The sequence below is a fragment of the Muscardinus avellanarius genome (assembly GCF_963383645.1).
Source record: "Muscardinus avellanarius genome assembly, chromosome: 6".
In the NCBI taxonomy this organism is placed as follows: Eukaryota; Metazoa; Chordata; class Mammalia; order Rodentia; family Gliridae; genus Muscardinus; species Muscardinus avellanarius.
In genome coordinates this window covers 128524660-128550089 of record NC_137791.1, presented here as the reverse complement: position 1 = coordinate 128550089, position 25430 = coordinate 128524660, and the positions used below count along the sequence as shown (strand labels likewise).

Sequence of the window (25430 nt, the reverse complement as noted above, 5' to 3'; positions counted from 1 at the left end):
CAAGTCGAAGGAATAACGTAAATCTGAACCTGCACACTTCTGAGATGGAGGACATGTCTACTTTAGTACTGCAGAACTGAACTCACCTGAGACCGTGGTCTGTGATCTGGTAACATCCAGACAGACTGAGAAACAAAAGTACACGGCCAGTCTCTTGCTCAGATTTTTCACTCCCAAAGTAAACTAAGTCTTTCCCGCTAGGCAATGTAGTCCTTAGTGCTTTTCTGCACACTGCAGAAGACTCGGGGAGTGCTGACATGGTCCTCAGAGCTGCTCCCGTGCAGCAGAAGGAATGGCCGCAGTAGGCGAGCGCTGGGGCCGCGCGATGCTGCTGCCAACAGACACTAGTCCTTAGTCCGACGACGTCCTTGCTGAAGCAGCCGGACGGGGGGCAGCCAAAGCTGGGCGCTGTTTCCACTACACACAGGCTCTCGACATTTCTGTGTCTCCACTCTACCGTGTCCTCAATATCGGCCAAATCTTCCGCATCTAACATCCACACATAAGGAGAAGCGAAATTTCCAGAAGAAACGGGCTTAGTCCAGGTGCGTTCATTATCTATTTCTTCTCCAATGCCTTCATTAGTTAAATTGTGCAAAGAGGCATCCTGCTTGGTGGACTGCATGGTAATGTCTTTATTCTTCCATGCAGTTGAAGTAATTTTGCTTGCAGAAGTTTTCAGAAAGCCACTCTGATGAGATGACAGAATCCCAAGAGCTCTGGATATCTTCTCTAGAGCCACATCTGTGATTTTCTCACATCCAGACAAATCGAGATGCCGAAGACTCTGGCAGCAACCAAGCCAAGACCAGCTATAATTAAAAGTTAACAAGACTATTAATAAATGGTGGTAATTCTTCAAAAGCGTTTGGCTACCTGTCAACACAAAAGGATATTAGAAGAAAGATTTTCAAATCTAATATAATCACTCAAACATTTATTGAATATCTATTACCAGACACTATTTTTGGTGCCAGTGATACCAAAAGACAGAATAATAATTTGGAACCAATACTACTGCGAACCTAACAGAAGGTAGAATGGGAGATGGGAAGGGAAGGGAGAGACTCAAATGTATTATCCTAAAAACAACCAGCAGAGGAAGCGGTACACATATGAAGGAAAGAGTGACCATGATTACAGGGGTACATACAGCAGAAACAAGTTCTAAGAATTAACAGGTCATTAGCCTTAGCCACAGAAGAGTATAATTCTTTCTCTGAGATAGAAGATGCTAGGAGGGGAGGGAAGAGGTAAACTAGAATAAGGGGGGAATTTATCTCCAGTGTCCCAGGATGAATACTGGATAGAGCAGAGCTTCAAGAATGTGGTACCGTACCAGAAAAACAGAAGAATCAAGAGGGGGCTGTGCCAAATGGCGCTGCCAGCCCAAATGAAATCTTTCAAATATGCACTATGAAATCTTTCGAAGTTAGGCCGACATGCCTAGATACATAGTACCTGATTATAGACATGACAAGATGATACAGAAGCTTTGAATCAGCTGGGACCAACAGACAAGAGACAGCAATGGGAGGGTGCTACTCAGTTATAGTCATATAAGATGGAGATTTGGTAGTAAAAAATGATACGATTAAATTTTAATCGTATAGACAATAAATTAACAGAACAATTCTACTGATTCACAGTTAGACTTCATTATATTGAAATACTTAAATACTGACCTGTCAAATGCAGAATCTGAAATGTCAGTTTGCGTAAGATCCAGATGCTCCAGGTTAGGACACAGCTCCAAAATCTGCCTCACCTATGGAGGAAGAGTCACTTTAAAGATCTGTAAGCTTCTCGTAGATAAGCAACAGATTATTATGAGTAAATAAGATCCAGTGGGTCTCAAACTTGTGTGCATGTCAAAAAATCATCATTTCTAGAGTGCACTACAAATATATATTCTGGGTTCAAATCTCAGTCTATTTTAGAATCTAGTTGTGAAACTGGACCCAGAAAATTTACATTTTTAAGGAAGATTGAGGGAGATTCTGGTGGATGTAGGAAAGTCACAAAATACACTTTAATCAAACAAGTGATTTCATTTGACTTGCCCAGCTTACCATGCATTACATATCATAAAGAATCATATAAAACTGGACTTTATCACTTAACATCTATGAAACTGAAAAAAAATGTTTAACCTCTCCTGCTCTCAGTTACCTAGTCTCTAATTGGCAACGATACCTATGCTACAATGATTATTTAAGACACTCAATCCCCCCCTATTAAACTCAGGAATAAGCAAACTATGTTACATCACTGTTAGCGTTTTTAATACCAAACAAATGCTCATTGATACATACCATTTTGCTGGAAACTGCGGAGCTGTATGCTAATACTAAAGTCTTTACGGAAGTACCAACGTATGGCAGAATGTTATGAATTAAGCCATGAAGTAAACGTTTCTCCATCTGTGCAATGCTGATAGCAATCGAGTCCTCTGCAGTCTCTTCTGTAAAATGAGTTCAGAAGTCTAAGAACTGGCGATACTAATTACAATTAGGCTATTTTAATGCTTCCCAAATGGTTAACTATGAAATACTTTGGGATGTCCTTAAACACAATAAGAAATACCCTGTGCTTCCATAATCTTCCTTCAATTCCATTTTAGGCAATGAAAAGAACTCTGAATACTGAAGGAATAATAAAAATTCTTCAAGATAAGAGATAATATCAAAAGAAAAAAACTCAGAGTCTGAACTTAATTAGCCTGATCATAATGAACCAAGAAAAGCTAAATAAGAGCATGTTTTTCACATTTTACTTAACGTCTAAAGCTTGGATGTGGGAAGAGGTTGCACTATTGTAATGACAACCACAACAAAACAACCACAGACTAATTTGATAGGAAGAAAATCACACATACTACACTAAAAAGAAGTTAATAATTTAAGAGCCTTACTTAGGATCCTACTGTTGTTATGCTTACCTAAAGACCTAAACACTTGAATGACTTCAAACATGAAAAGTTTAACAGAGTAAGTTAAGGAATGTAAGTAAGTTAAATTATGGAATATAAGTAAAAATATAATTACTGGATTTACTTTTAATGGTTTCGTGTTTTTAGTTATCTTAAATTTCTCCTTTAGCCAGATACATATATAAAATATAAAGAAATGATTAATGTAGTGGATCTGATTTACCGTACTGTAACTTTATTCCTAAGCCATTCTTCTGTTTCTGTGGCTCTCTCTAGCTACATGTGTACTGTTTACTTTAAAATCTTAAAAAAAATTAAATACCCTAGATATATGAACAGTATCTTCTCTCTGCATGATAAAAATAAATAAATAAACTGAGAAAGTACTGCTGAAGTGATCGTAGACCCACAGTTTCTCCTTTTATTTTTCTTTCTTTCTTTGAAATGTACCACTCGGGTGCTGAGGCTGGACTCCAGGGATCCTCCCCTCAGCCTCCTGTAGCTGGGGCCACAGGTGTGCGCCACTGCACCCTGCCCTGTGGCCTCAAATCTACTAATCAAGGAATCCATTAAGAGCTATATTCTATCAGAAAAGTTCAAAAGTTCAATTTTTTTATTTTTTATTTTTCATCTTTGGCGCCTGGGGATTGAACCAGGGTCTCGCATGTGTTAAGCACGTGTTCTTCCCTTTAACCTCCTCCTTTCAACATGAAAGAAAAAGATGTCTTCTTTTTGCCATTTTCAGTGAGGGGACAAAGACACTCGTTTGGTGAAGGCTTCCAATTCTTCTCTTATGTATTATAAGGTAACTTTCTAAAGAAGATAAATTAAATCTCCCTTAAGGTCTCTTTCAGGGCCTTGTTAAAATTTCTCAGGAGACCTAAACCTAACACTATTTAAAACTGCCACTTCCCCCCTTTTCCTAGCATGCCTTCGCTTTATTTCCCTCCACAACACTTGTGGACTTTTCTTTTTTTTAGCGGGTGAGGAAGAGGGTACTGGGGATTGAAACCAGGAGCATTTTACCTCCGAGCTACACCCTCAGACCTTTTTTTTATTTTTCTGTTTGAAACAGGGTCTCACTATGTTGCTGAGGCTGTCCTCAAATCTGCGATCATTCTACCCCAGCCTCCTAACTAAGTCCTGGGATTACAGGCATGCGCCACCATGTCCTGCGCGTCAGTTTCTAATAGAGTATATAGTTTGCCCATATTTCTTGCCTTGATCAAGCTTCCTTCCCTCTTTGGCTCACGACCCCTCAATCCTAGCACAGTGCTCTAGAGGTGAGCACACCACCGATGTAACTGAAACAGACCCTTCCAACTTTCAAACTACACCAGGATGTGGTATCTTCAGAAATAAGCAATTTTAGTTGCTGAAATAATAATCTTTATACTTAATGGTTCTGACTTTCCATGTTTGGTTCTTTCACCAAACCAACCTACATTTTTTAAAAGTAGGAATCTAAGTAGAAATTTCCTGTAGCTTCAGTTTTACTAAGTAGAAGACTACCTTATCTATTATTTTACTATTTTTTCATCTTTTAGTAATTACCCTTCAGTATATACTGTAACTCAGTCACTGCATTTTTCGTTATGTACCCTGAAAAAGAATAATTTATTCTATATTCTCCCTCATTTGTGAGTTCTTTTCAGATAAGGATATATTCTTATTACTCTCGAATTCCCCCACAGTGCTTAATAAATGGCAATACAAGTTTTTAATAACCCTTTACAAATTGCAAATAATTTTCATTTTTAAAACTTCTGCTTTTCTATTTCTTTCTTTTCATTCATAAAACTTCTGCTTTTCTTTATCTTTTTTTTTTTTTTTGGTGATACTCATGATTAAACCCAGTGTTTTGTACCACTAAGCTATACCTTCAGAATTTTCATACACATTACTTTTTTTAATCAAACATTTCTTTATATGAATGTGACATTTTAGGGCAAAATAAAAATTCTGTATTTTGATAGTGAAAACTGAAATACAAAATTTGATATAAAAGTACAATGTAAATTTATTAAAATTGTATGTATTACTTCTTAATTCTATAACAACCTTGGAGGCAAGTGTTAGGAATTTAAAAATGAATAAAGTGACCCAACAGCTTCCTGGTTTCTTCCTCTGGGCCACAGTAACTCAATAAATGCAGATGACTGAACAGATTAACTAAAATAGCTCTAAAAGCATGCTGTAAATTATAAAGCACTTTAATGAACAAATTTTATTTTCACATGGAAAATGAGCATCTGGTGTTCTATTTGATTATAAAAACATGAGAAACAACACTATATATATTTTTAAAAACCCACTCCAATCAGAGAAATTTTTAAATTTGCTTATATCTTCAAAATTTAAAAAGTAGAATTACTACATATGTCAGTAGTAAAACATCAGATAATAATTTTAGTGGCAGACATGACTTACCAGATTCGTCTATGTCAGCATCTTCATCCCACTCCTGAAAGGCTCGACTCTCATCTTTCCTGCTTTTCACCCACTCCTCATCAGGCTCAGTGTCAAGCTCAGTAGCAGGACCACTGTACCAGTCACCTACTCAAGGAACAAGTAAATGAGAGCAACAAAGTAAGTTAGGGTGCCTACTATTAGAAAAAAATCAAACTACTTACAATAAAAATCTCTACACACACACAAAAAAATTAAGATCTAGCCAATAAGCTAGCTATTTTTAAATATACTTAATAGTGGTTAAAAAAAAAGACACTAAGTAAGCACAGGCTTCAATTTGAAACATGCTTAACATAACTCTGGGTTCAATTAAGCTTACTAATTAAATAGATTTTTTCCCAAAGTAAATCTCCCTCTAAAACTAAAAACAGAAGTACAAAAATTTACAATCTCATATATACCTGCCAGGTATCTACTCTTGCTATATAAAGCTTTTCAAATTTTACCCTTCATCGAAGTAAGTTTAATGGTTATAATCCCATTTCTAAGAAAATAATTATCAATATGGCCTTACATGCAGTTTTTAAAATCACTGGAAATAACTTAAGCTTTTCCCTACCATGGCTTCACCCTAACTCCAGCGACAGCCCATTTGATGATAGCTAATAAACGGAACGAGGCAGAACTACTCTACAGTGAATCAGGCAGAAACTCAGAAGTCGACAGGAACAGAACTCAAAGGGAACGCTTAAGGTAAAGTACAACCATAAATTTATAAATCCTGGAGAATATAAAGCAACTGAATTCGCTGACCGTGAACCGAGAAATGATACAGAATTAAGATTAAACTCTTAACCTGACATCTAAACTTGGGTTTCTCCACCCGAACACCGCTGACATTGTAGGCTGTCACTGCTGGGGAGGGGCTGACCTGTGGATACAGGTGTTAGCAGCAAGTGGTCTCTATCAGCTCTGCCAGTGCACTACCCAAAGACAGGACAAGCAAAAGCATGGCCAGAGGTCCCCCAAAAGGTGCAAAACAAATACTCAAAACAAATACCAAAACAAAACCAATTTTACTGAAACTTTTAACAGTATATTAAAATACAAGTAATAGTAAAATATAATAAAAAGCAGCATATTTATAATTTGGGTGACATCATGTATGTGAGCCTAGCATTATCCCCTTGATGACAATCTTATCAAATTATATTTAATGTTCTTAGTAATTCTTAATTAAAAATAGTTGAACAAAAAAAGTATTTGGTATATCCTTGTCTCACTTTTTACTCAATATGTCATTATCCTACAACTACTAGAACAAATTATTCCACATAAAAATAATAATCATAATTACTCGGGTTATGTAAGTCCACCCAATACTCTATTTTCATTAAAAAATACTGAATATATAACAACAAATTATTTTATTTTTATTAATTAATTAATTTATTTATTTTGGTGGTACTGGGATTCCTAGAAGCCCTTCTATCTCTGGGCTACACTCCCAGACCTATTCTTTTTATATACTTTTTTGTTTGGAAACAGGGTCTCTTAAGCCAACATGGCTGGCTTCAAACCTGCACTCCTGTCTTCGCCTCCCAAGCACGGGGATTACAAGCGTGCGCCACCACGCCCGGCGTATAACAACCAATTATTTTAAAAGTACTACAAGGCCGGGCATGGTGACCCTGTAGTTCCAGCTACTCAGGAAACTGAGTCGGGAGAACCATGAGTTCGAGATCAGCCCGAGCAACACAGACTTCTGTTACGTATTATTTTAACAAATAAACTGTCTTAAAATAAGAATCACAATTTAAGTCAGACAAAATTATGTGAGAAATACATATTTTCATGTTAAAGTCATACATAATAGAAAACCAATGTGAATTTTGAGGTTAACACTCATCTAGAAGAAACCATCTTAATTCAGTGACAGAGAAATGCATACCATATTAGTTGCACTTGTACCATGATAGTATTATATGCTCACAAAAAGAAAATTTTCCTTAATTGTTCATGTGTGAAAGGAACTTGCCACAATGAAATTAAATAATGTGAAGCAGTGATTTAGAGAATTTAGACATTACCAATCACTAAAGGTCTGCTAAAGACAAAGAGTCACTCTGAGCTGCCACAAGAGAACCGTAAGGGCGCCTCGTCTGCAAATTGTATAGAATTAATTTATGCTGTATTTCCAAAACACTTAAGTAATCTACTTAATAAAGCAGTTCTGGAACTCTAGGTTCTTATAATGAAAAACATAACTATCTCCACCACCTATCTTGAACAATTATCAACAATTTGCCAATATTTTTTTCATTCCCTCTTCCAACTACTTTTTCCTTGATATTTTAAAGGAAATGGTAGGCATCACATAATTCACCCAAGAATACTTCAGCACTGAAGCCTTTTTAGAAACGTACACCAAGAACACATCATCTAATATAAAATAGACTTTGGCCTTCTTATTAACGGCTGAGTATTCATCTAGGAAAATAGGCAGAAATATTTTTTAAACAAACTAAAAGTGCCATTTACCTACCTCTTGCCCAGTGAACAGGGTAAAGGTGTTTCCAAAGTGATCCAGTTTTTGCCAGCTGAGACCACTTAGTGCTGACCTGACTGCATCGGCATAATTCTTGAGGATTCAGATAGCTGAAAATCGCCAGCATTACCTCAGGAGGAAGGTGGGTTATACCTGTAGTGCGTTCCAACACTTCTGCTTCTGAAATAAAAAAGGAAAACTTTAGCAGTAAAGGACATAAGAGCACACAGAATTAAGAAATTAAAATCACACTTCTATAAGTAAAATCCAGTGCCTAAACTTAATTCCTTCCTGCTTGTAAGAGGCGGATGTGAAGCGGAAACAGCCCGCACTGGAGGTAACATGGAGATGTTGAACCTGTAAACTATCATGGCTGGGGTCATACTCCATCCGTGGGAGCTACAGAAGGAACATGGGATGTACTTCCTTTCACAAAGGCGTCACAGGAAAAAAAACAATACTCACTTTGTATCATAAGCAGCATCCTTTGAAAAAGGAACCGGACAGGTTATACAGCTTTAAATCGGCAGCACAGAGTCAGCCACATTAGGAGCTCTCCAAGGCGTTTCACACGACACACAAACCTCACTACGTTCTCCATTCATGGATCTGACTCTCGTCCACGCCTTCCTGTGCTTCCTCTGAGGTTCACATTTCATTTAAAAGGTCTGTGAAACGCAACGTTTTTAACCTATAGGGGCCTTAACCTACTTAAATTATTTATGAACTCGTTGAAACAACATAATATAGCTATTTCTGATCCTAATATACACTTACCACAAAGCAATCTTTCGCTACCAATTATTGTAGAAAATAAAATTACTGATATACAATTTTCTACAATTTATTTCAGCAGCAATTTCCTAAAGTGAAAACATATAGAAAATAAAAAGTATAAATTATGAAAAATTTATCACTACACTATTGTGAGGAATCTGAATATCTTTATGCCTGATTTATATTCATAAAGCAATTTAAATATAGAACTGTTATGATCAAATTACTTCAAACTGCCACTTTTTAAAATGCCAAATATTTTAAACATAATACAACTAGAATTTGCTTTGAAGGAGTGGGAAAATTAAATGTACTAAATGTGAGGCTTTTAAATCCCATGTTATAATTATAGTTAAACCAGACACAACAAGTCTTAGCTTGGTATCTAAGGTACAAGCTATATTTCAGAATAAAGCTTACAAGCTTTATGGGTTTAATCATGGCTTAAGTTATAAAATCATTTTTGTTTCAACATGCATCTCACCTACTTCATTAAATAAAATATGAGACTGGGATGGGTGAACTGTGATTCTTTGCTGCTGCCAAACATTACAAGAAGGTTTTATACTGCATATAGACAGTCCAGGGAAAGACCAAAAAAATAAAAAAATAAAAAAATTTATAGTGAACCCAGGCGCATTCCATCTCTAAGCCACACCCTCAGCCCCATTTTATTTTATTTTTTTTAATTTGGAAACAGGGTCTCACTAAGTTGGTAAGTTACTAAGTTAAATATTTAGTAACTTGCTAAGTTACTAAGGCTGTCTCAAACCTGTGATTCTCCTATCTCAGTCTCTCAAGTACTGGGATTACAGGTATAAACGACCACTCCAGCACAAAATTCAAAATTTGAAGTATAGTATATGAATAAGGTTTGTGCCATTGTTAAGTTGAGAAATCATATCAAACCATGGTAAGTCACAGATAATGTATATAAATATAACTGACTGAAAAAAAGAAACACACAAGGAAAGGTAAAAGCAGCCGTTATGGTCAATGGTGTTCAGAAAGTTAGATAATACTATAAAAGTGCTCTATCTGGTAGTTCTCAATCATTATGATTAGTCCAAGTCCATATTAATTCATTTAAGAAACCCTCGATTGCATATGGCCCAAGAGCGTGAGACAATAAATTGTCATAAACACTAAATTCTAAAATAGATGCTATCTTCAATTGCATTCCTAAGTGGAAACAAAAGGCTTCAGCTGATCACGTGCAAGCCCGACTTAATTTATTCCACAAATAAAATCTACAATTCATAGCAAGATGTCAATGCCCTTGAACTAATAAACTGATCTGTATCTAAATATATGGATCTCACCTTTATCTGACTTTTCATCCACAGAATACTTGAAAAACTTCTGCCGCTCTTCAGCTTGACTCCATAGGCTAAGGCCCCTAAGGAGCTCTGCGGTGTCCTTCTGAGAGCAGTGCTGTGCGATCACTTTCTTTTTAATATCCTTAAGCTCTTCGTAGGTAAAATATTCCATTAACATGGGCTGAAAAACCTGAATTAAACAAAACATAAGATGCTTAGTACCTTTTAAATGATCACTGGTTCATGTGTAGTATTATGAGCATATATTTCAGAGATAAAAATTTTAATTACAACTAAGTCAATTTGTCAAAAACTGCAAAAGGTATTGCCAAAAAGATCCTTCTCTCTATGGTTTTTCTGGCATAAGTCAGGTCCTAAACATTTTAAACCATCAGGACAAGGTTTCCCTGTGTATAACTTGTCAAACATAGTCTCACCTCAAATGAGAATGATATCCAGTATACCAGAACCAAAAAAATCCTAACTCTAACAAGATCTTGAACTATTCAGTATTGTTTCCGGATTCCTTAGATGTTTCTTCAAATCATTATTTTAGTACAGCGGTCCCTATGAGTATTGTTCGTGGAAATTACTTCTGTGAAATAGATGCTTACTCGTAACTTCCAATTTATAGACTTATAATCTTTAGAGGTGGCACCAAGGCTTTTTCCCTCTGAGTTCCATTGATAATTTGGACAGGCATCTGTTATGGCTCGGTTTTTAAAATGTCCCCCACACCTCCTGTGTTAGATGAAGCGGCTGTGTTCGGAGGAGGCCCTGGATGCTGGGAAGGGTGCCTGGCGAGGCGGGGCACTGTTTTCCCAGTCTCACTGCTGAGGTTTGCTCTTCTCCCCTCCACCATGAGCTGACACAAGCTATCATCCTGGCCCTCTGCCCTGCCATGACGCCGAGGACCAGCGGTCTCAGAAAACAGCCAAAATGCAAGAAATCTTCAAATTCTCCAGAACTATAATCCCCAAAATGACATCCTTCTGCCTCGTAAGCTTTCCTTGTCAGTGCTTGGGTTACAGTGTGAGAATGCTGATTGGTAGAGCATCACAGGCTAAGAAGTACTGCTCCAGTAACTCAGCGACTTCAACACTGACAGTGTATTACAATGAGTCGGGAAGCCTTGAAAAAATATATATATTTACACACATGCTAATGTCTCCTACATGATTTAATTGGTAAGGAAAGGGCTTGAGAAGTAGGTTATATATTTTTTATTACCAATCTGAATACATGATAAAACCAGAGAATCACTAGAGTAACTATTTTACAGCTGAAAAAGTCTTCAGTTTCTCATAAAATACTTTCTCTGGCATACTCTGATATCCAGAGATGGAAGAGAAAGGGAAACTGTTTCGCCCATCCACTCGATGATATCCTAATATATCTGCATTAGGCAGAAGACTGATGAATTTAAAACTATATTTCATCGCTAAGTACATACTACAAAAAAGCTTAAAACTCTTTAAACTTGACATGCAGAAAATATTCAAAACTTAACAGAATCCTCTAAAGGCTCTGAAAAATATTAGTGACATAAAAGGTTCTTGACATTTAACACAGTGCCCTTCACACATATAAAGACATATTTCTTGAGTAAGTTAAATTATTCAGTAAAAGCAATAGCATTTCTGAGGACGTAAAACTATGATTTTTCCCTTTGCATTTTTCCTCAGGTCCCAAAAGGAACTGAGCTTCCCTCCATTAGCTGGACATACCCTTTTCTATGCAATACTTTGAAGAACCGAAGGTAAAATCATATTTAAAAAACTTTATAAATCTGAATCACAATGGGAAAAATTATGCTTACCTCTTCTTCCTCTTTCATGTGAGGAAGGAAATCTCTTGTAAAAGCCTCCAATCTCTCTTTTAGCTGTTTTGCATAATTTAACTGCTCATATTCATTCTGGAAACAAAAAAATACTGTATTTTTGTAAAAGTTTTACTTTATTATTTATACCGTGCCTGATCCCAGAAATTCAGTTTAAAATTCAACATAAAATCTCAGGAAAAAGAGACTGACAAACAGAAAAGTGGCATTTTTAGCATAAGAGGTTCTTAGGCCTAGGGGTGTAACTCAGTGGTATACTGCTTGCCCAAAATTGCAAGGCCTGGGATTCAATCCTCAGCAACACACACACAAAGGATGTACTTAATAAGTTTTGGTTTTTTTAAGTAATGTAATCGCACATTTCTTTTTTAAAATGTCATTAAAACGTCTAGTGCACGTATGTCATTGTCAACATGATTTACATCATGATGTGAGACTATAACACACCAAAAGCACAAAAAGTCTAAAAATATTGTTTGCTCAAAACGTCTATCGATTTTATTTTAGTTCATATATTTATAAAATTTCTATGACCGTTTTCTTAGTGTACCTCTAAGCAGTCCACAAAAAACATACTGGATTGTATCATTACAGAATCCCCTTAAGATCATCTTAATGTATATTCTCTACTAAAAAAGTTCAAAATACCTATTATGTTATCCTGACAACAGGTCATATACATTAGCATCAACACTTCTAAAAGCAAGGGCTCACTACATCTTGAAGTAAATTATCCTAATTTAGGAAAACTCAATACTAGCAAAAAGTTCTTCCTCACATGAGCTATGATCCTATCTCCCATAACTTATCCATCTCTTCTTTTATTTGTGGGGGTAGGCAGGTGTTACTGGGGATCTAGGGGACTGAACCCAGGGGCATTCATTCTACCTTTGAGCTACACTCTCAGCCCCATTTTATTTATTTGGAAACAGGGACTCAATGCTTGCTGGGGCTGTCCTTGAACCTATGATCCTTCTGTCTAAGCCTCCCAAGCACTGGGGTTACAGGCATGTGCCACCTCACCCAGCCTTATCCATCTCTTCTATACCATGCTTTTCAACTTACAAAATACTGAACTCTTATAAAAATAATGGAAAAGTCACAAAATAATGAAAATTGTTAAAAATGGAAATATTTCATTCCTTGTGAGTGCTGTCCCTTTTTTCTTGAGCTACGCCATTCAACTGCTTGCCCGTGTCATTCTGATGCCGTATTCTCTGGGGATTGTGTACACGAGCCTTAAGCATGTCCACATGGCTTCCATTTCCGCTGCCATGGTCTTAATTACCAAATCTGCTTTTCTATACCAGATGACGCTTTTCCCTCAGAATCTACCTATGCTTCCTCCTCCTACAAACAAACACTCACCTGGATCATATGGGCAGTTCAAATCTAACCTGTCCAGGAGAGATCTTTTTATTCCCAACCCTCTTCTGCATACCCTCGGAAGTCCGGCTCCATATCCCTCGTCTCTGCTCCTCCTCATCTGATGTGCATTTGATCAACTGTCTTCCCTACATAATACGTCAAGTCTGTTCCCACTCCTCCATTTTCACTAGTCAATATGTTGGTTCTGATCTTATTGAACAGTTAACACCTGAGTGTCTTACAAAATTCAGAGTGGAAGGATTATTAAATAGAAAAGTAAATCTCATAATTTTATCCCATATCCTACCCCTATCCAATTTCCTATTACCCCAAGTATTCTTTCAAAGACCGTCAAAATAATTTGCTATACTAGTTTTCCTACTTGAGTCTTCTTTCCCTTCAATCCATCACCTCCCTGATGCAAAAGTCCTGTTTAAAATATACTTTTATTGGTGTACTGTATTTCTACTGATGAGGTTAAGTGATAGAAATACACAAGCATAATAACCTTTCCAGAAAAAGATCCCTATGTGAGGGGCACATAGTGGTTTATCAGGGTTATTATTTAAGTCTATGCTTCGCTGAGCCAATAAGAAAAATAAGCTAAGACCCTATTTCAAATATCCTATAACATACGCATATAATTAAGAAAATCCCTCTACATTATTATTCTAAACTACTCTCAAAAATACCTTTAATTTTTATATTATACAACTGAAATTATCCTGTAGAATACCCTGTTTCCTACAATAAGAAAAAACACAATAAACATCATAGCATTTGATTTCTGTATGTGTGTGCATATGATGTCAGGGAATCAAACCCAAATCCTGACACATGCTAGGAAAAGTGCTCTACTATACCATACCCCTAGCCCTCAACTTTAACATATGTAATATTTATACAGTTAAAGAATTTATCCAGCCAGGCGTGGTGGCACACGCTTGTAATCCCCGCGCTTGGGAGGCGGAGACAGGAGGATTGCGCAGGTTCGAAGCCAGCCGCGCTGGCGTAAGAGACCCTGTTTCAAAAATATAAAATAGGTCTGAGAGTGGAGCCCGGAGGTAGAAGGGCTTCCAGGAACCCCAGTACCACCAAAAAAAAAAAAAAAAAAGAATTTATCCATTTCTTTGTTTTTTTTTCTGGTACTGGAGATGGAACCCAGGGGCATTCTACTTCCGAGCTACACCTCCAGCCCTATTTTTTATTCCTTATTTTGAAACAGGGTCTCACTGAGTTGCAAATGGCCTAAGTAGCTGAGGCTGTCCTCAAACCACAATCCTTCTGTCTTAGCCTCCCAAATGCTGGGATTACAAGTGTGAGGCACCAAGCCCAGCACAATTTAACCATTCTAACTAATACATTTAGTCACCAGTATCTGCATCAACAGATTTTCTCTAAGAATTCAGCAAATATTAACAGAATATAACAACTTTATGGTAATTTCACTTATGAAGACAACTTTAAGACTAGGTAAGCAACATTCATTATGAAATTTAGTGGCACAGGCTTGTAATCCCAATAGTTGGGAGGCTCAGAGAGGAGGATCACAGGTTCGAGGATAGCCTCGGTAAGTTATGAGACTCTCATCAACTTAGCAAAACCCTGCTTCAAAATAAAATAAGGCTGAGGGTGTAGCTCAGAGGTAGAATGGCCCTAGGTTAAATCCCCAGCAGCACAAGCACACACACACAAATTATTAAATAAAAATAAAGAGGCAACTGACAAAGCCTAATGAAATCTAAAGCAGGCTCCTCCGAGCCCTCTTCTCAATTATTCTTGACCAGGGGCTCTGTCCTTGGCCCCTGCCGTCCACTTTTACCAAAAATCCTGCCAAATCAGTCTAGCAAAACTCTTCTACCTTTTGTATGTGACCACCTCAGTATCTGGTCAAATTCCTCACACCCCTACCCCTTCACTATCTTATAGTATACTCCAGCCTGCCTTCAGCAAAAAGTATATAGACTCCACCGGGCAAGAATCCCTGACCCTGGCGCTTCTCAGTTCCCGTCCACTGACCCTCCCCTTGCCTCTGGCTGTAAAGCCCTACTTATTCTTCTTGGACTGGAAGCTGAGCCAGATTTCTCTTCCTTACTGCAAGCCCCGGCTGCAGTCACTTGCAGTCATTCTTCTTAAATAAAGTTCTCCTGGCCATCTTTAACAAGAATATTTTTAATTTACTATAAACTGTCAAGTTTTTCTAATGGTATGACAAGAGATGGTACAAACTGTGATCGCTACATACCAATTTAGCAACTCACCTTGACATTCCTCAGCCCCTTTTCAAAGAGGCTAAGCATCTCGGAGAGCTTGTTGTCAGAGTGCACATTATAAATGGTCTGGCTGCGTTGCTGAAGTAAACCAATAATGTATTCGTTTTCAATCTGCTCGTGCATTTTGAACTCCTTAAAAGTAGCATACAAAGACTGCAGAAGAGCACGGAAGTCGCTGTTGTTGGAAAAGTTGGTTTTGGAAAGCTGAATAAGGATTTTAAAAGAAGAGCTAGTAAGTACCTGCAAACATGTAACAGTGTGCCAACAAGAAACATGCAAAGCCATTCCCACTTACTTTTCACACAGCAAGGTATTTCCCACAGTTCAAGTTATTAAAGTTTAAGGAAAGGAAACTCACAAAGTAGCAGGCTCTAAGGACAAAATGGAAAGGTACACTAGGCCAGGAAGGTTCTGGTTTGTATTCTTAAGGACTTGATCGCAAAGAAAAACGATGCACACACAAATCTATTTCTTCAAATAGAAAGGATGTGACAGAGTACCCTCTCAACCTAAAACTCTATTACTCAATATATATAATAAATACAGGCAGGTGAATGAGAGTTTAGTGTTTACATCTGTAAACACTAAAAGAGTTGTAGTAGGATAAGTTGGTTAGTGCTTTTACCTTTGCTTAACATGGAACTTATAACCTGTAATCCCAGCATTCCCAAGACTGAGACGGGAGGATCGCAGTTCGCAGACAGCCTCAGCTACTTAGTGAGGCCCTCCGCAACTTAAGTGAGACCCTGTTTCAAAATAAAGGATAAAAAATAGGACAGGGGTTGTAGCTTGAGGTCGAATGCACTTGGAGGTCGAATGCACCTGGGTTCCATCCCCAGACTCGCAAAAAAAAAAAAAAATGTTCTTTCTGCTATTATAGTTTCATAGTTTAAAAATTCTAAAATATTCTATTATAGTTTGTTAAACTTTGCTGTTAAGATGGTGATTAATCAGAAAATAATTACAGAATATTGAGCTATTAAAATATTACTAGATAATTTAGGGGAGCTTTTTAGAAAATAACTGGTATAAATACTTAATAGCTTTAAGAACTCATCAACTTATCTGGGCTATAAGCACTGAAGTAGTGCAATGTGGAATCCTAGCACACAAGAATATGAGAAAGCAAATCCACTTGAGAAAAAGATAAAACTCAATAAAAATATGAAAAATGTATACATTATCATATTCTTTAATTCTAATATTCAACAAGAGAAAAATACTTACACTGCTATAATTCTTTTTTTTTTTTTTTTTTGGTGGTACTAGAATAGAACCTCTGAGCTACACCTCCAGCCCTATTTTTTGTATTATTATTCTTTATTTTATTTATTTAGTTTTTTTTTAGGGTGGTACTGGGGTTCCTGGAAACCCTTCTACCTCCAGGCTACACTCCCAGACCTATTTTTATACTTTTTTATTTGGAAACAGGGTCTCTTAAGCCAGCAAGGCTGGCTTCAAACCTGCGCGATCCTCCTGTCTCCGCCTCCCAAGCGCGGGGATTACAAGTGTGTACCATCACGCCCAGCCTTATTCTTTATTTTAAAACAGGGTTTCACTGAGTTCCAAAGGGTCTCATTAAATAGCTGAGGCTTTCTGGGAACCAGAATCCTCTTGTCTCAGCCTCCCAAATGGTGGGATTACAAGTGTAATCCACCCTCCCTGGCTAACACTGATATAATTCTAACTTCATAACTTAGTGGCAAACTAAATTCTATATCAAGAAACTGGCTTCAAGTTAAAATTCAAAGTAACATTCAAATCCTCTATTATGCATATTAAGTTTTAAAATTCATTTTAAAGATATAAACCTGATTAGGTTAAATACAACTGTAGATAAATGAAAGGAGAAATGCTACTAACACTGTAATTTCTATCCTTGCTTTCTAAAGTTCCTCTAGTATTACTAAAACGGAACACAGTCTAAACTGTTACCTGTTCTTAGAGGGAATTATGCCCTGATGACAGAACATTAAAAAAGGCCCACAAACTCATAGAGCAAAACTACTGCACTATAGGCAACAGAATTAACTAAACACCATCTACAAAAGGCAGCTGGCTTAGGCAAGAGGAGCCAGGGACAGAGAGCCCAGCCTGGAGTCAGGCTCCTGGGATCAGATCTCATTCTACCATTCATTTAGTTGAGTAACCCTTAGTTGTACACTCTTTTCTCCTTCATGTTAAGTGGAAACAAATTACCTGTTCTTCACATTATTGTGTGATGCTTAAGTGTTAGCTATCATCATTTTAAAAATTAAACGTTTTTATAAATCCAGACAGTTTTTACTCTATTCAGCTGTTTACTGAGCAGCTGTTAGGAACCAGGTACTGTTCCGAGTGCTTGGGATGGAGTTCACAGTCTAGTGAAGGAAAGTAAGACAATGAATAGTTAACCACGATACATGAGTAAATGACTCAGAACAGAGCAGACAGCATTTTCTACAAAGGGCCAGACAGAGTCTAAACTTTCAGGTCCACAGCGACAATTTAGCTCAGCCACTGTAGCACAGCAGTAGGAACAGATAAAGGGAGGGGCCTGCACACCTGTTAACACCAGCACTTGGGAAGCTGAGACAGGAGAATAGCAGGTTTGAGACCAGCCTCAGCAACTCAGCAATTCTACTTCAAAAATAAAATAAAACAAAATAAATAAAATAAAATAGAGACAGGGGTATAGTTTGGAGGTGCCCCTGGATTCAATCCCCAGAACAACAACAAAAAAAAAAACACAAAATAAGCAAGCAAAAAGTAATAGTATATAGGCTAATGGTTGTGGCTATAATTCTATAAATTTTTTTATTTATGAACAATGTAATTTTATACAATTTTCTTTTTAGTTTTTCAACTATGTAATAAAGACAACTCTTAACTCCTGAGCTATGTAAAACTAGGCAGAACAGACTTGGTTAAACTCTTGTCATCAGTTTTGAGAATACTAAGAAATGCCACACAAGATTACAAAAATGAAAAATTAGTGGCTAATTGCTTCAAATACCTAAATTTAAAAAAATAGAGTAAAATATAACATAAATCAAGAAAAGTATTAATAATGATTATATTACCTTAAAGGCCAAGAAAGTAAATAGTGCCCTCAAATGAACTAAAAAAGACAACATCCTAAGCCAGGCATGGTGGCACACGTTTGTAATCCCAGTACTAGGGAGGCTGAGACAAGAGGATCGCAGATTCGTGGTCAGCTTCGGCTACTTGTGAGGCTCTCCACAACTTCAAAATAAAGAATAAAAAATAGTGCTGGGGGTGTAGCTCTGAGGTAGAATGCTCCGGGCTTCAATCCCCAGTACCGGGGAAAAAAACAATATACTCCCCAATTCTTGGGAAACTGGGACAGGAGGATCACAGGTTCGTGGCCAGCCTCAGCTATTTAATGAAGTTCTCTGCAACTAACAAACTAAGAAGCAAATTAGCTATATAAAATGACTCTGTATTAAAACCAACTTAGCACAGTGGTTAAAAGCACTGACCCTAAAGCCAGATAGTGAACTATACCTCAGTTTCTTCATCTGAAAAATAGGGCTAGTATATTAACTACCTCATAAGAATTCCTGTGATGAGTTAATAAGTTAATATAAGTTAGAGTAACAGACTATAACATCTCTTAGGCTTTTCTGTTATTGCTTCTATAATTAGGACAAAATAAAACTACCATTAGAAGTTCTTTAAAAAGCTGATATTGTAGCCAGGTGTGGTGGCACATTCTTGTAATCCCAGAACTTGGGAGGCTGAGACAGGAGGATCATGGTTCACCGACAGCCTCAGCTACTTAGTGAGGCCCTTTGCAACTCAGTGAGACCCTGTTTCAAAATAAAAAATAAAAATAAAAAAAAAATAGGGCTCGGGGTATAGCCTGGAGATAGAACGCCCCTAGGTTTCATCCCTAGTACTAAAGAAAAAAAAAAAAAAAAAAAAAAAAAAAAAGCTGATACTGGCACCCATGATGGCACAAGCCTGTAATTCCAGTACCTGGGAAGCTGCAGCAGGAGGATCATAGGTTCAAGGACAGCCTCAGTAACATAAGTGAGACTCTCGGCAACCTACTGAGACCCTGTGTGTGGGGGTGGAGGGCAGTACTAGGGATTGAACCCAAAGGCATTCTATGCCTTTGAGCTACACTCCTATCCCATGTTTATTTATTTGGAAACAGGGTCTTCTTCACTAGGTTGATGAGAGTCTCACACTTGCTGAGGCTGTCCTCAAACCTGTGACACCTCTGTCTCAGCCTCCCAAGTACTGGGATTACTGGCCTGCACCACCGAGCCTGTCTGAGACACTGTTTCAAAATTAAAAATAAAGTCAGGTGTTGTGGCGCAAGCTCCTAATCCCAGCATTCAGGAGGCTAAACCCGGAGGATCATGGCTCGCGAACAGCCTCAGATACTTAGCGAGGTCCTTCTCAACTCAGTGAGATCCTGTTTCAAAAATAAAAAGACTAAAATAGGACTGGGGGTGTAGTTCAGAGGTAGAATCCCTGGATTCCATCCCCAGTACCACAAAAAAAAAAAAAATTAAAATTAAAAATAAAAAAGGCTGGGGATGTCCGGCATGGTAGCCCACATTTGTAATCCCAGTACTTGAGAGGCTAAGAAAGGAGGATCACGAGCTCATAGACAGCCTCAGCAACTGAGTGAGGCCCTCCACAACTTAGTAAGACCCTGCTTCAAACTAAAAAGTAAGAAATAGGGCTGGGGGCAGCTCAGAGGTAGAATGCCCCTGGGTTCTATCCCTAGTACTACAAAACAAGAACCCGTAAATTGACATTATGAAAAATAATATGGAAGGCCCTTAAAAAATTAAAAGTAGAGCTACTATATAACCAAGAAATCCTACTTCTGAGTATATGCCCAAAGGAAATGAAATCAGTATCTCAAAAAAAAAAAAAGGTATTTATGCACCCATGTTCATTTATTCTATTATTCACAATATAAAAGATCCAGAAACAACCTAAGTGTCTGTCAACTGTGAATGCATTAAAAAATGTGAAGACAGAGACTGACTGACTGACTGACTGACTATTCAACCACTAAAAGGGAATTCTGCCACTTAACAACATGGATGAACCTAGAGGACATTATGTTCAGTGAAGTAAGCCAGACACAGAAAGACAAATGCTGTACGGTTGCATTCATACGTGGAATTTCAAAACCAAATTAAACTCACAGAAGCAGAATGGTGGTTGCCAAGGTGTTGCTGGGTGGAGGAAATGGGGAAGTGTTGGCCAAAGAGCTCAAACTCTCAGTGGTGAGGATTATGTTCTTGGTGGCTATGGCTAATAACACCGCATGGTTTACTTAGTATTTGCTAAGAGGAGATCTTCAGTGTCTTCACTTGCCCCCAAACCAACTCAAAAGGTATATGTAGTAATGGATGTGCTGATTAATTTGATTTGGGTAGTTATGACACAATGTACATAGACATTATATATACACTAAACTAGTTACACACTTTGGATGTTTACAATTTTTATTAACTATGCCTCCAGACTGAAAAAATAAGTAAAAAGTCACATTCTTAGGGAGAATAGAAAAGGTTGTACAATAGGCTGAAGAAAAAAAGCTTCATTTGTGTTAAATCCTCAACATGTTTGTTGCCTAAATAAGTAAAAGCAAGGAAAAGCACACACACACACACACACACGCGCGCGCACACACACACACACACACACACATGCACACACACATCCTTAAAAATACTACCCAAATCAGGTTTTCTCCACATGAAAAGAGCAAATGTTTTTTAACCTGGTTGAAAGTTGTTAGTACATCTAGCGGTCCAAACAATAACCACAACACATAAAACATAACTCTTTAAAAAACTGTTTATACTGTGGGTTTTTTTTTTTATTTTTATTTGCTACTGCGAAGGTATTCAAACATGCAGACTTGATTGAGAAAAAGATAAACCCGGAAACTAACATTTTCTAGGACCTACTGAGGCCTATAACATTCTTGACACCATAGCAGGTGTTTTTAGTATTATTTCTTAATACAAGAAAGTAGGCATTATAATCCCTCATTTTGTAGACTAAAAACTCAGGCTCAGAGAAATAATTTACTCGAAATCACAGAACTATACAGTAGACAAGAAAACAGAGATCAGGCCTCTAGACCCTGAGATCTCTGTCTGTCCAGAAGATGTATGTCCCAATCATAAAGCTGTCGTTATAGAGTCAAGAGAATAAATGGTCGGAACGCTTGCTCCAAAGTAGAGGGCTTAATACGGGGGCGGCTTTGCCCCCAGGAAATAAAGGGCAATATCTGAAGGCACTTTTGATTGTCACCACTAGAAAAAATGCTACCGACATCTAGTGGGTAAAAGCCAGGAATGCGGTTAAAACGCCCTACAATGAATGCTGGGAACAGCGGCCTCAACAATCATCTGGCCCCAAATATCCATAGGGCTTCACCTGAGAAATGCTCTGGTGATTCCAAACACTGTCAACCATGCCCTTCAGCACACAAGGCAGCGCAATCCTGATACACACAGATCAAGAAACTTGAAATAAATTTTGGAATACAATATCTCCGTCTCTAACCTGTGGTATACTATATTTACCTTTCCATTTTTTATGCCGTTTCTAACCCACAAAGTTCTACATATGACCTACTAATGGGTCATAGGACATGTTGAAAATGAACATTTTACAGTAGAATATAAAGGTTCCTAGTGACCTACAATGTACTGCTGCCTTGCAAATTCAGCATGGAACAGGACACAGCAATTAACGGTAACAAACAGTAACATGGACTGCTCCCTACTTTATTTAAATGAGTTTATAACCGACTTTCTGTCTCAGACACTCTACAACTTGAAATACAACAACCCGGCTTCAAATTCTCAGAAGTGTTATGCCACTTAAAGTCAGTAAGTTCAAAAGTAGATGAGAAAAGATATCAGAAAACCAAAGTTACCACCCCAAATGAGTTTTTATTTTCTGTCCGGCCGGCCAGCTAATGCTTGTATTTAATCAAGGAAGATTTACACTCAATGAATAAATTTTAGTACTATCTGGCTAAAGTTAGCTTACAAAAGGAAAAAACGATGACCCACAGGTGAACTGTTCTGCCTAAGATCATAGTCAGTACGAAGCAGCAGGACCAGTGAGGTAATGCAAAACCTGAGGCCTTCAGAAGGAGGGGAAAAAACCCTGAGATTAAAATTCAGGCTCTGCTAATTACTACCTGAGCAAGTCGGGTAAGTTATTTTAACCACTAAGACGGGTTCCTCATTTTTAAATGAGGGATAATACTTGTCTTACAGGGCTTCTGTGAGGATTAGAAGAAATAACATCAGCATGTAGTAAGAGCTCATTAAATTCCCTTTTCCTTCCCGTCCCACCGTACTGCCGTCTCTCGTCACAATATCCTCTCCACCTAAAATCTTCCCAATCGCCAAATCAGTTAAGTTTTTACAGGTGTTCAGAAAAAGAACGAATCAAGAAAAAGTGACCATAAAGTTATATTCATTTTTTAAATAATCTATTTAAATTATTCTAGCTTAACATTCTTCTTGAGTCGTCATAAAATGTCCTTTTTTTTTTTTTTTGCGCTTCTGGGAATGAAACCCAGAAACCCAGAGGCATTTGACCTCCGAGCTACACCCCCTGCGCAATTTTTTTATTCTTTATTTTGAAACAGGGTCTCACTGAGTTGCAGAGGGCCTCACTAAGTAGCTGAGACTGTCCGCGAACCACGATCCTCCGATCTCAGCCTCCCAAATGCTGGGATTACAAGCGTGCGCCACCACACCTTTTTAAAAAATAGGTAAGGTAAGGTAGATGGATGGCACTTTATGCATTTATGGGGGGAAAGGGTTTTTGGTGATGGAAGTCATTGGCACTCTACCCCTTTTTACTTTTTATTTTGAAACAGAGTTTGGGTAAATTATTGTGCTATGACTTTGAAACTCTGGTCTTCCTGTCTCAGCCTCCCGATAACTGGGATTACGGGCATGTGCCACCAGCAGGCTAAGTAGATGGTACTCTGATGTCTTCACCTGAAGCACCTGGGCACTCCCCAGGCCTCCACCGCTTGAGTTTTTGTAATTCGCTGAAGTCTGGGAATCTCAGTTCTGAGCACAACTTTACAAATTCCGCCTACTTTGTTTTCAAATCAACTCAAAGGGACCACTCCTGACACTTGAACACAGAGCTGAGCATACTCTCCCCTTGGCTCTCATTACGGCCTATTTGGGGTTTCATCTCAGCACAGACGGCATTACATACTCGATTCTGGACTCCTTAATGACAGTGACATCTCACAACACCTCACACTGCCATACAAGCTACTAAAGAAAGACAAGGAGAAACACCATTTTCATTGACAGAATCAGTACAGTTACGTTTTGAGGATCAAAGGAAAGACTGAAGTAGAATAAAATGGGAAAGGATACCAATCACTTCAGATTTTTACCAAAACATCCCGATTTGTATCAGTGAATTAAAAAAAAAAAAGATTTCTTAGCAGATGGTTACCAAAAAAACAGTACCTACTATGGTTTCATATAAAGAAAAATTAAACTAGAAGTTCTAGTCCTGATTTGAGCTTCCATCTGGACCTATCACTAACTTGTTACATAATTTTGGCCTATTTAATCTAGGTCTACAAATCACCAGCAATGAAACAAAAACAATGTGTCTTTACCTGCCCCAAAGGACTATTGTCAAGATTACAAAGATGAGGAAAAAAATCTTTTCATCAAGGAGAAAAATCCATGAAAAATGGTAAATTGCATATTGTGCAGCAATATTTAACACGGCCTACGACAAACTGAAAACAATTTTCTAGGTAAATTAGTCTAAGCATAGCAATAATTGATTTGATGCTAGTAAATAAATGGATGCTTCTAAAATGCATTGCACCTAAAAAGCTCAATATTGGAAATAAGACTGATTTCTTTATAGTTACTGAATTCAGGAAAAAAAAAATTTAGAATACAGTGAATTACACTTTGCAGCTTTATAGCTTTCCCACAAAAACTAGTACTCATTTTGAATAGCTTTACAGCAGGGTGTTTGGATTGGGTTTCCTTGATTTATGCAACCAAAAGATGCCACCAGTTTAACTGGCGATGCCAAAAAACAAATGAGGAACTCTTATTTCCTTAAGACCATCCAGACATCACAAAATACTTATTTTTCCACTCTCGCTTACACAGGTCATCCTAAGAGAGATTTCTACTGGCTATTAGTAATGTCAATATAAAATGCCTATGTATGTAGCTTTTTCTTTTTCTTTTTATTTATTTTGTGGTACTGGGGGGTGGAACTCAGGGGCTGTTCTACCTCCGGGCTACACTCCCAGACCTATTTTATACTTTATTTGGAAACAGGGTCTCACTAAGTTGCTGAGCCTCACTAAGGCTGGCTTCGAACCTGTGCGATCCTCCCGTCTCAGCCTCCCAAGCGCGGGGATTACAATCGTGCGCCACCACGCCTGGCTCAAGTTTTTCTTTTATGTCAACCTGGTCAGTTCAGAAAATTGGACTTTTAATCTTCCTGATGAACATATACAATAAGCTCATTAACTATATGTAATTAGCCCAGAGTTAGTGATAATTTTTTGTGGTGCCAGGGATAAATTAGTGATTTTTTTTTTTTTTTTTTTTGCAGATCTGGGGATGGAACCCAGGGGTATTTGACCTCCGAGCTACACCCCCTGCCCTAATTTTTATTCTTTTTGTAATTTTGAAACCGGTCTCACTGAGTTGCAGAGGGCCTCACTAAGTAGCTGAGGCTGTCTGTGAACCGTGATCCTCTGGTCTCAACCTCCCGAATGCTGGGATTACATGCGTGCGCCACCACGCCCGGCTAATTAGTGATAATTTTGACTTATGCTATGTCAAACTGAAAATGCTTTACCAAACCTAGTTATGCAAGATGAAACACTGAACTATTGAAAAGGCTCTTATTTGACTCAGATATTGCTTTTTTGAAAAGGCAACTGCAT

At 37.8% G+C, this 25430-nt stretch overlaps 1 protein-coding gene across 14 annotated transcripts in view; it reads right to left on the bottom strand.

Annotated features, from left to right (window-relative positions):
* FBXL5 (F-box and leucine rich repeat protein 5) overlaps positions 1-25430 on the bottom strand; it is a gene marked incomplete at both ends in the record, with an annotated part of 39191 nt that overhangs the window by 11741 nt on the left and 2020 nt on the right. For 2 of the 14 annotated variants that reach the window (XM_080697408.1, XM_080697419.1), the window contains 8 exons: positions 87-812; positions 1686-1768; positions 2316-2464; positions 5363-5488; positions 7890-8072; positions 9992-10178; positions 11808-11903; positions 15458-15673. In XM_080697408.1, the coding sequence (XP_080553534.1) occupies positions 87-812; positions 1686-1768; positions 2316-2464; positions 5363-5488; positions 7890-8072; positions 9992-10178; positions 11808-11903; positions 15458-15673 (1766 nt within the window). Of the gene's footprint in view, positions 1-86; positions 813-1685; positions 1769-2315; positions 2465-5362; positions 5492-7889; positions 8073-9991; positions 10179-11807; positions 11904-15457; positions 15674-25430 lie in introns of all 14 variants that reach the window. The other 12 variants (XM_080697421.1, XM_080697409.1, XM_080697414.1 and 9 more) reach the window with 12 other exon arrangements.